Source organism: Pseudoliparis swirei, chromosome 13 (genome assembly GCF_029220125.1).
Source record: "Pseudoliparis swirei isolate HS2019 ecotype Mariana Trench chromosome 13, NWPU_hadal_v1, whole genome shotgun sequence".
NCBI classification, from domain to species: Eukaryota; Metazoa; Chordata; class Actinopteri; order Perciformes; family Liparidae; genus Pseudoliparis; species Pseudoliparis swirei.
This window is the reverse complement of record NC_079400.1, coordinates 5,089,542-5,101,910: the sequence shown is the minus strand read 5'-3', so window position 1 is coordinate 5,101,910 and position 12,369 is coordinate 5,089,542. Positions and strand designations below refer to the sequence as shown.

At 42.1% G+C, this 12,369-nt stretch overlaps 1 protein-coding gene across 2 annotated transcripts in view; it reads right to left on the bottom strand.

Moving 5' to 3' along the window:
• The window catches only part of adkb (adenosine kinase b), a 107,891-nt gene that overhangs the window by 5,639 nt on the left and 89,883 nt on the right, over positions 1-12,369 (bottom strand). For both annotated transcript variants that reach the window (XM_056430225.1, XM_056430226.1), the window contains exons 8-9: positions 9,091-9,126; positions 5,386-5,500 (exon numbers count right to left, since the gene is read on the bottom strand). In XM_056430225.1, the coding sequence (XP_056286200.1) occupies positions 5,386-5,500; positions 9,091-9,126 (151 nt within the window). The remainder of the gene's footprint in view (positions 1-5,385; positions 5,501-9,090; positions 9,127-12,369) is intronic.

Sequence of the window (12,369 nt, the reverse complement as noted above, 5' to 3'; positions counted from 1 at the left end):
AAGGGTGGAAGATGACGCAACTTCTGCTGTTCATTAGACCCGAGGAATGAGATTTAGATGGCGACGTCAATAAGTTAAAAGACAGCGTCACCCTCTCCGGTGCGGGTGGTCAGGGAGGAGTCGGGCCTGAGTAGAAACACAGTTTGCAACCAGTTAAACTCTCACATGAATTTGTCTTTGTGATAACACACCCTGAGGTGTCAGAATTCATAAAAAAAAAAAAAGGAATCTGTGAGACCCACCGCTATGTTCTGGATTTGGATATTTCTTTTTTGATCCTTTAAATGCATGTTAGACTTCACTGGAACTCATAGTACTGTATTGTTTTAGTAAATTGTTAAAAGAATTTAGTAAAATGTGCACATGTGAACCAATTAATTAGAATTTCAGCACCTAGAAGGGAATATTTTAACATTTCCGACTGACAACAACACTGCTGTTTATCAGGTTTGCAAAACTTTGCGAGCACTGTTTCTAAAAAGCGTGGCATTGCAGGCGTCCGTATTTCTCTGACTTCACGGAGGGAGTTCAAGTTTGTTTTCTGCTGCAAGGCTAAAGTTCACATAAACTCATGGATGCAAATTATTAAATTTGACTGACAGGACAACTCGGGTTACAGTCCAACAATTCCCCGGCCGGCAGTAACAAAGATCTCATTGGTTAAAATATGTCATGGAAATGGCAAAAACAGAAGAAACTCCTGCCAAAAAACTCAGACTCTGTTGTTACTGGCTCGTAGAGCGTCTGAAAACATCACTTTGCTGAACCCGGTTCACTGTAATGAAACCGGTACAAAAGTACTTTAAATTAATAAAACTCCGCCGTACTTTTTCAACTCGAACATATTCTTGTTCCTAAAGTTTAGTTTGACAATAAAAAAGAGAGAAGCAGCAGATTGGTGGTGAATACGTGGGAGTGGAGCATGGCTGTGCTTTGACAGGTAACCTGCAACAGTGGGAAAACAACAAAAAAAGAAATAAAAAGCCTCGACGGAATTCAAATACTTCCTTCGAGTGAGCTGTAATTGTGCTTTTGTTAATTCGCTCTTCATAATTCCCTCATTACAACTCTTGAATTGTGGTGATCAAACTTTTTAAAAATCCTTCAATCTTTGAAATGAGCATCAATTAAGTTTATTATTGGCTATTCTTATGAGCGATGCCAATTCGCTGACTGAGAAAATGCTCTTCTGTTCGGAGAAGAAAAAAAAGCGACCGTACATGCAAATACGACGACCTTTGCTTTATTGAAAAATGAGCATATGGAGGGTTGCTCTGACTTTTAAATTATGACACGCTCCACTTGGTTGTGTTCCAGCGCTCACTATTGTTGCTTTGACGGAAAGCAGGTCGATCAAATAGCTGGCACATCATTGACATTAACTTTGATCCTGTCACACTTTATCAACCCGTGAATCTAGATGACTGTGAATTACACGCGACGGTTAAGCGATAAGGCTCGATCTAAAAGTACTCAAGAGCACGACGTCTTTATGGGAGAAACTTTCACGAGAATCCTTCCTCTGGAATGTTTCCTGTTGCCTTTCAGCCAAACTCTTGAGCCTCGGAGAGGAAAACGACGTTACCGCTTTCTTGGCAAACGTGACAGGTTATGAGCGAGATGACATTCAATCTGTTCCCCTATCGTAACGAGCATCTTTGTTCACAATTGAGTTAGAAGGGAAAATACATATGCCTGTAATTACTGCAACCACAGGCAAAAGATCATCGCCAACCAATATCCTTTCAGAGACATGAAAGAAAACACTTCAACTTGAGATGCCAAGGCACAAGAGAGGAGATCTTTCTCATGGTGCACAATGTTCATTGATTTTGTCCTTCGTGAAGTACAGTACAGGACGTAAACATCCCGCTTTTTAAACAGACCGCTAAGCTTTCTTCCAGTCGTTCTTGTAATCGTTCTGCAGCGTTTAATCTACTGCGACTTTAAGGAGAATAAACCTTTAGAAAAAGAAAAAAAAACAGCATTTTGCCTTGTCGACAGTTTTCCCTCCTCAGTCCACCCCGTGTGATTAACATGTATAGATCAGGTCTATTTTTTTTTTTTGAAGTTGAAATCTGCCTGCTTAGCCCCCTTGAGAGCCCTAAAACTCGCCGAGGAGCAGAGTCAGGCTTTATCAAGTCCTTATCAGCGATTAGAGCGGTAACCCCCGCTGAATGATCGTTTATTAGATCTCCTCACCGTTAAGGTTCAGGGCACAATGATCTTAATTACTGCTTTAATGGGAGTATAAGCAAAAGCCCAGTGTAGTTCAGCAGTGTCAGTGGCAGCTAAATAAAGAGCCGTTTCCCCTGCTCCCACCTCTTAAAAGGCACGTTTGAAGCGGCGGTGTGATGAAAGGCTCCGAATGAAGGGCAGGGAAAAAAAAGAACAATAACAAATTGACATCTCTTTTTAGAGAATTATACCACAGGGGGAGGCATTCTCCCATCCTTAATCAGTATGAAATGGTTTAACATGACATGCAGAGGCTGGCAAATGATCAAATCCTGACAGGAGGACAAATCGCAAACAAAATGAGAGATCAAGTTTATTAGAGCACCGCCTCTGGGAAATGAACATCTTTAATTCTCTTTTTACATTGACATTTATTTGGCTGGCATGAATAGCGATGTTCACACACAGGCGCGCACACGCAACGATTCAGCTCCACCTACTACAGTAACTTGTAACTTGTAACTATAGTGCAGTCAATGACATTTATCATGTTTGCCTTTGTAGATGACATCTGAAACACATTGTCTTTCATCCCGCCTGCATTCATCACGTATTTTATATAAAGTTCACAACGGCACACAGCTCTGTCTTCATGCAGGAGGAATGAGGGAAGCAGGCAGGAATTATCCATCACCTCCAGCACAATGGATTGATTCCTTTTCTTTTAACTGTCGGGCTCCTGCTGGGAGATTTCTTTTCAAATTATCATGAAAAGAAATGTACTTTCAGAAATTCGACTTGGAAAATGAAAATGTACTTGATTAAGATACAGGTTTTTAATTAGGGCTGGGCAATAAGGATGAATGTCCAACTGATGCATCAATGTCCAATAATCACTCTCCTTTTACACGACCGTTCAAAAGTTTGGGGTCATCCAGACAATTTCGTGTCTTCCATGAAAACTCACTTTTATTTATCAAATGAATTGAAAATTGAATAGAAAATATAGTCAAGACATTGACAAGGTTAGAAATAATGATTAATATTTGAAGTATTAATTTTGTTCTTCAAACTTCAAGCTCAAAGGAAGGCCAGTTGTATTGCTTATATCACCAGCATAACTGTTTTCAGCTGTGCTAACATAATTGCACAAGGGTTTTCTAATCAGATATTAGTCTTCTAAGGCGATGATCAAACACAATGTACCATTAGAACACTGGAGTGATCGTTGATGGAAATGGGCCTCGATACACCTGGAGATATTTCATTAGAAACCAGACGTTTCCACCTAGAATAGTCATTTACCACATTAACAATGTATAGTGTGTATTTTTGATTAATGTTATCTTTATTGAAATAACAGTGCTTTTCTTTGAAAAATAAAGACATTTCTAAGTGACCCCAAACTTTTGAACGGTAGTGTAGATCAGTTGTTGTTCTCCAGCAGCTTTCGAGAAAAATACAATGTCTCTTCAGCTGCATAATCCACGATGTTCACCAGCTACTTGCTAATTTGTTGCCAAAGTGCCCGACTCGCTGTAAACAACACGGAATAGAGAGAGAACTGTAAAGGTGCGGGCTGTAAAACCAGAACGAGTTAAACAATTAAAAACCTGCTTAGGAGAGTCGTGTTATAATTCTGTTGGTTCCCTTTTCAGAATACACACAGTTTATGTTTATCCATTGTTAATATAAAAAATATTGATTACAGCCACTTTAACCTATATTTAAAAACCAAGACAGCCTCTTGTGAATCCTGGCCAAAATGGCAGATAACGAAACGAATAAAACACAATATCGACATAAATGCAGTCCCGATTGATTATGCCACCGCTAACAATCAGCTCATGAAAACTCTGGCCGGCAGGATGAAGTTGAGGACAGTGGACACGTGTGAAGACCGTGGCTAACTGTGCCGCTCCGCAGTCCCCGGCGATGAGCGATGTGTTGGAGTCTTTACCTACGGCCGCCTCCCCCTAAATACTCCCTAAATACTCTGAACTGCAAGGGCAACGAGGAGAGGCTTCCTGCGGCTGCAAACAAAGGCGAAGGCTCCCGGCAGTAATCGGAAACTATCGCGTCTCTCCTCGCACCGCTTCAACGTGCAACCCCTGACTCTGCCTTTTTAATGTCCCGCGAACAAATATGCCCAGAATCAAAGGAGATTGGATTGATTTGAGGAGCTACATTGTCCACCTCTCCTCAGGGCCACTCTGCCAGCATTTTGCATGGGGAAAAAAATATGAAAAAAGAGCAGGATGCAAGAGTAAAGGTATTAAAAATTGCTGAGGACTGGCCTGGAGTCTGTCCAAGACAAAGTTAGAAGTACTTCACAAATCAATGTCTGCTCTCTGCATCCCCCACACTTCTTTTATGCTCTGAAATAACAGAACGTAGGGCAAGCATTCTTTTTTTTTTGTATACATCTGGTGTCAATATTTCAGGTTAACTTCAAAGAAATTACGGATAGCGTTGGGCTCTCTTCAGTCAGCGATGTACCATCTATTTGAGGTCTGCGCTCTGCAGAGATATGAGGTTGAGGTGAAGGCTAAAGATGCCCAAAAGGGCCGAAGTTGGGACGGCTTTAAGTGGCATAAAAGCGTCGGAAGCCCGGCGATGTATCTAATAACGGTCTAACAACTTCTAAGATGTAAGATGATTCGTTCTTCTGGTCCCAGGCAAAGAATCGGCACTGCAATAGCAAGAGCAGGTGAGAAGTCCATTCAACTCGCAGGTTGAAGTGGAAATCTGACTCAACAGAGAAAAACGGTCTTTTTCTACACAAGGATAACGTCGTCCGACTCCATTCGGAATCCACAATCTCATTGGACCTCGCTGGCGTGAGGGCGACCGCATCCTCCCAGGTCTTGACAAACAGAAACGTGCAACGTCTGATCTTCAAAGAACACCAAGTTCGAACAATGGTGTGTGTGTTGTGTCTCTAGGCTGCAATGCAGCTGCCTCTCGTTATAAACTTATCTCTGCCCCCCCCGAGATAAGTCTGACCATCAGTTATTGTGGGAAAACTGAACTCGGTTCCGTTTTTTTATAATCATGAGTCTCCTGCAGGCCAAAGTTGATGCTCTTGCAAATGGAAGTATACAAATAAAGAATATAAGAACACATACAAATAGAGTATATAACAGGTATTAAGTGGAAAAAAGGTGTAGATAAGCAGAAAAAAAACGGAAAACACAAATGGCCTACCAACAGTTGCAACAGTGTCCTCCTTGCCCTGTGTGAAGACCACCACTCGCTGCCTCTTCGTATTCTCCTTGGGCAGACTTTGGGTCTTCTTTGCAATCTCTGCAATGTCGTCCGTCTGTAAGAAAAAACACACCAAACCACGAGGTGAGTATATGAAGTCGAATGGATGCATCGTGAAGAGCAACTCAGATTATTTTTCCCAATCCTGCCCGACGGATCAAGTGATAATAATTTTTTTTTTAAAGACGGGCTGTGAAACTGCTTCAAAAAAAGATCAATAGGAGCACTCGATGATGCTGCCACGCAGTTACAGTACAGCTTTAAAATATTAGAATGTCATATTCCCTAAGTGAGATGAAATTAAGCACGTGAAGAGATGCTGTTGTCAGATAACGGTACTTCTGAGCCGGCGGGAGAGGCGGTGCGTGTACTGTATCATTCTCTTCCCGAAACGGGCCACCTCTCTCTCGGCATCTGCACAGAATGGATATTCTCGCCTGGAGACGACAGAACTCTCCGGAGTGCTTGCCTTTGATCATGAGAGGGATAAAAAAGAAAAGAAAATCCACACCTGTCAGTGCTACTTTATTATTAACTCATCATGATGTACTATGAGCAGGTGGAATGTCTTTATCGTGGACTCCGCTTTTCCATAATACAGCCCGCCGAGGGGCTGGCGTTAAGGGTCGGAGACGCCGCTAGCATCTGTGTCAAAGCTAACACCGGAGCACCTTCAGGGCGATCAAATAGCGCGGTTATGGGAGTAATCAGAGAGATAGGCTCCAACCCGATACCAGCCACACTGGCTCACTCAAACCAATGAGCTTTTACACCTCTAAATGCCTCCCAAATGTCCTTTAATCAGCCCTGAGAGGTCCGGTGAGACCCTGAGCCGAGGAAAAACGGGTGTAACACTCTAAGTAAGTGCTAATGGCGAGGTTAATACAGTGGCTGTTAGCAGGCGATGGTGGGAAGAAAAAAAGAAAAAGGGCAATTTGTCACTGTGACTGGATGTAACCACAAGCACTCCTCCAGACACTGAATGCAAAGCCACAAAAGGCTCCGGCACATTGTCACCCTTCGGTTTTTATGTTCACCGACATAAAAAAGGTGCTCGACTCAAGTTCAGGAGCGAAAAGGTTCTCGGGGCCAGAGTTGGGAGGGTAAGCTCCTCACACACAAAATGTCCCCCGTTCGGCCCGGAAGAAACACACACCGGACAAAAATAACATGCGAAACAAATGAATTGACGAATGATACGGTCAATTGAGTTGACTGCAATATTTACAATTGTGCGGCAATTGATCAGACTCAAATCAACAAAGCGTGAAATATAAAAGCCTCACAAGGGTGTTAAATTGTGTTTCTGTGCTGAAGCCAGTGAGAAAGTGATCATCTCCACTGAAGGCTGTGTGACAAACAGTGGCAGCAAAAGATTCAATCAGAGCTGCCATGTAGATATTTCTTTGAGCGTTTAAAGGAAACAGATCACAATCAGGACCCTGCGCTCGCATCTCTGATTGCCACTTTGGAAAGGAAAAGCTTTTTATCTCACATTTACACAGAGCTGCTGTCATTTGTTGTTGTTGTTGTTTATAATGTAATGATAACAGTCTTTCAGGATACATTAAAAGTGCATCATGTCAGATATTGACAACTGGGCAGCTGCTAATAAAAAAATCAATTTACAGTGTCACTCAAGGGTGACACACACACACACACACACACCAATACACTGGACTTTAAATTCATTTTTATTCAACTCAATGCAGTTCAAAGGGTCATACTCTGTACACTGGCTCTCTGACTGTAAAACAATTAACAATTCTCTGTTCAGCAAGATGGTAATTATTGATAATATTATTAACTACAGTCTGTTGTCTTAATAATTAATATTGAACAAAAAGATTTACTCGGATTCGTAATGTAGAATTTAGTTTGATAGATAATATAATATAATAATAATAATAATAATAATATTAATAATTGTAATAAAATTAATAGGTCAGCTCATTGAATATAACAAGATCGTGGTCTGATGAAAGATTCTTAGCACAACATCAATCCACTTACTGGACATTTTCTGGAGCTTTCCGCCACGTCTCCTGACGCCTCGGAGGATGGAGCCTGCTCAGTTGTCATGGAGACAGTTTGAATTTTGGTCACATGATAACAGGTGATCGGATGCGACGCAAGAGACCATCCTTTAACAATCTCCATGACAACTGAGCAAACTCCTTCTGCTTATGGAAGCCACGGGATGAGTCCGAACGCTCCCAAATATTTCCAGTAAGTGGATCTTGCGCTAAGACTCCACTATGTCCGTGATTTTTTACTGCAGCTGTGATTTTACACACATTTGGTATCTCGTACGAGTTGGAACAATGTCCTTGTTATGCAAATTAAACTGACTAGAGTTATTCTGCACTCGTATTCATTAAAAGTATCCTGTGGGAATTTCTTTTTTTCCTCCTCCAGTATACTGGTTAAATAATGTTATAATTGTCCTTTCCTGCTCTTCACAAAGTTCTAGAAACTATTGTAGAACGTATATTATTATTATTATAACTACAGAATGGGGGTGAAACAAAGGTCACTGCGAAAACCTCTTTGAACTACAACTATCTCGACATGCAGCGAGAACAGTCCACGGCACTGATGCTATCTGAGAAATCACATTCGTCCGATGCAATTTTTCTGAGTGTTCTGGCAAATCAGATTTTGACATGGAAAATGTCAAAGAATTGTGACTACTAGCAGAGTCTTTGCCCTTTGTGGGTTTTTTTCTTCTTCATGTGAGCTCCCCTCTCCATCACTATTCCCCCACCCCTTCTTTTCCTGCCTTCATCCCTTCTCCTCTCTTAAACCTGTCACTGCCATCAGGATTGCATTTCTATTCCAGTCACGTTGATCACACCGTTAGTGATTCTGGATGACAATTATTCACACAGTGCAGAACCGTACTGAAGGCAGCTCTACCTTTGAAAGAGAGAAGGCACTTAAAATACCTGAGCCCATTTTAACACACGCACGCGCACACACACACACACACACGCACACACACACACACACACACACACGCACACACAGTGGCTATTTGTGTGTTTGATTTCACATTTAAAAAGAAGCGAGGGGAATATGCAAAAGGCAAGCAGAAAATAGACCACGGAAACATTCATTTCACACGTAAGAGGCAGCCCCACTTTACAGCACATTCTATGGGGAAACAAGCACTGTAATTTTCATTTCCATAATCTAAAACCACAGGTGGCTGTAATTTGCTTATTAAAAGACTACAGTGTGTTTTCGGTGTGGTGTAATGCCACAACGGTGAAAGGGAAGACATACAGTATCATCCCTGAGTGCAATGAAGATAATGAGGAGGCTTTTTAACCAGGCAACCTGATGAGCCCCGAGCCTGCGGAGAAAGGCTTGAAACCATGCCCAACTTCCCAGCTTCCCAAGAGGCTTTTCAAAATTCAATAAATAACATCTGTAGGCGATGTTGGGTGCAGACCTAGCAGAGTGCGTCATAACAGAGAGCTGGCTGAACAAAGAAACCATGACGACTGCCAGGTTTCCATAGCAACTGCTGCAAGGCCTGGAGAGTATAATAGCACATCAATCACTGTCCAAAAAGAACTTCATTATCAGCAAAAATATACCTTTAGGATCTGTTTCGTGTACAATTGCTGGTCAACTCACCTCAAAGCCGAGCTCTTTGGCAAATGTGGCCGCCTCCTAGGAAAGAGGAAAACACACACACAAATGAGCAGTTAATTAATTACAGAGTCACAAACGGAGCACAATGTCACACTCCAGACGTGAGGTAAAGACGTCTCACTTGCCGCGGCGGCCATGTCACTTGAGAATAAGTAACCTGAGTTAGTGTTGCTCTGCCAACCCCTGATTTAATAGGCATGCAGCCCACCCATTTAATCTATTGCCCCACTTCATCTCATCTTACCACGTCAGCGTGAGGTAACACCACGGCCGCCTCCAGCCATTAAACCGCCACTGAAACCATGAGTATGTGCAGGTCTGTGGGAATCCCCGACACTGCAGGCATTCAACACCCACCGTCTTTCTTTAACAGGTGCACTTTAAAAGCCCAGACCAGACTCAGGGAGGAAGGAGAAAGTTGTTTTGACTTGTCGCTGCAAACCCAACCTTTCCTCGCCCGATTGAGTCTCCAAGACGTCCTTTTGAGATAACTTTTAGAGAACGTGCAAGTGTTGGCTCCTGAGCTAAATATTATGTAAACTTTACATTAATCGCAAATATTTTTCTTGAAATAAATGTCTCTCTATATGACCAAATGAGATAACACAATCGCAATTGAGCGAAAGGTCAACTGAAGAAAGAGCTGAAATGACGATATTTCCGAGAAAGGATCTCTGGGAGGGGACATCCCAAAAACACACCAGCAACTAGAACGGGCACTCGGTAGAGCGCATACCTTCGCATATCACAAGATTGGGCATTGAATTATGAACATTTTGGCATTAGTTGCATGGCAATTGGATAAAAATTGACATGGTAAAATTGGCTATGGTAAAAAGATTTTGACCTTTTCATGACCTTGACCTTTGACCCGATCGATCCCAAAATCGAATCAAATGGTCCCCGGATAATAACCAATCATCCCACCAAGTTTCATGCGATTCGGTTTAATACTTTTTTAGTTATGCGAGTAACACGCATACAAATAAATAAATACACGGCGATCAAAACATAACCTTCCGCATTTTCAATGCAACGGTAATTACTGAATATCGCCATCGGTGTCGCATAACAGAACACATCTTTGTGATAACTTTAAGATGTTAAAATATATACTTACAAAACTCAAGAGTTGCAAGTTTCAAGAGTCTTCCATTTCATTTTCCAATTGTATGAAAATGAATAGAAACCAACAGCCTCCTGCCTAAATATGAAAAGCTCTGCATGAATTGGTTAAAATTTGGGGACACAATCCAAGTTTTCTAATTACTTTTATTAGTATCAATTTGAGAATAATAGTAATCAATGGGTGCCTAATATATATATACATCAACACAATGCACGCATTTCAATATGTTCAGCAAACATGGAATAAAGTAAACAAACATACCAGTGATTTTGGGATGTTTCAGGGTCTGCTAATTGATTCATGACATTGCACAGAAATAAAAAATGCAAAAGTATGTCTGGAATAGTCGGGGAAACACATCCATAAATCCTCAAACACACCAGCATGGTTTGCAATATGCTTCGCTGTGATGTCCAATATGTGATTTGTAAGCAAAAAAAAAAAAAAAAGACTGGTAACATCCTTCTACTGGTGACAGAAGCTGTTGCTTGTCGCTTTAGAAATACGCCACAAATCACGACGGACCAAATTCACTTTTGACCCCAGACGGGGCAATAAGTTGATGCTATGATTCTAAACAATCCAATTATCTACAGAAAGGGGGCTGGTATTTGCGTGACCTTGGGGAGAGGTTGGCAACCTGGTCCTCAAACAGAAGGGGAGGAGATGACACGGAACAATAAGGTTACTGGTCCCTGGAGGGAAGCCGCACGGCTCCTCGCTTGGATCAACAACCCAGCGCCGGCAATATGTCAATTCATCACCCCTCTCTCCTCCTTCAACACACGGGGGCAGAGAGGCGAGTCAATTAGCCGCTGTAGTCAAGAAGCAGCTCTATAATGAGCAGAGGTGAGCAGTCTGTCGCCTCCCTTTGCCTTTTCCAATCTATTGAAGGCTCACATTCATTTTAATTTATTTACAACCACATATTGACTTTCCTCCTCAGGAAGGTTCCAGTGAGCATGAGGCAACTCACAGGGACGGGAGCAGCTTGGAAAACGTCTTGTCAAAACAGCAACATTTCCACCGGAGGCGTTTAAAAGAGACGTGAATGAAGGCTGCATTAACGATGGAGCCTCCATCTCACCCTCCACCCTCCGTCTCTCTCTAGTTAGCGGCTATAATATTTGCAAGAAAGGCCTTTGGAGAGAGTGTGGGTGTTGGAAGAAAAGATAATTGAAGCGATGTCTATGAGTCAGATGTGTACAGCGTAATCCCTTTGAGGAATTTATTAATTTCTATGAGCCGTTATGAATTCCGCCATCAAAAATATGTGTTACTCTCGGCTTAGCTAAAGATAATATTTTAATGTGTTGGTATAGGATAAATACGGTATGGTGGTAAATATGCAATTACCGCGGCGACACAGGCAAGTGAATAAAACTGAAATGAAAGGCAATAAAAGTAACACTTTCTGAAGGCGTTTACAGCGGTACAGTTTCAGGCTGTGTGTGTTTCGCGTTTGACGTGTGCTGTTTTGCTATGTTGTGGTAGACGGCTTTTCAAATGACGGTCCATGTGCTTCTACAGCTGTCGCAACAATGACGAGCGCTTCGAGTGAAAATCTGGGCAACAAAAAAAAAATCCTCTCGTGCCCAAAGCAGCGTCTCGTTTGTTCGGAGATGGCCGTGATTGCGCGCTCGCCTTTGATGATCGTCTCCGAGTCGGATTCCCGAAAGGAGGGCGGACTGTTGCAGATTTCGGGGGCCCCCGTAAATTCTCCTCCCTCTCCTCCTCCTCCTCCTCGGACAAACAAGGTAAAAGATAACAAGACGGGCTGAGTGCATGAGCCCTCTGCAGCCGTCGTTAATATAAAAGCTATCAGAATGTGTGAGATGTCGCTGCTGTCAGAGGCTTAAACAGTCAAAGGGATATTTTTAGAGAGCTTAAGCTAATAATCCAGAGCCCAGTCAGGGAGGCGGGAGTCTACAATTTCTTGCCAAGCGAAATGAAAGAAGAAATGCACACTTCATGCAAGGGGCAGTTCTCAAAAGCTTCACACTGTATGTGACATGGCCTGTGCAGCCATAGCATGTGGGTGTTCTCTATGAAGTTACCCATGCTGTATATCACTCATTATCTTCCTTTAAAAGAAGGTTAACTGTTTAATATAGATGTCTTTTTTAAAATAA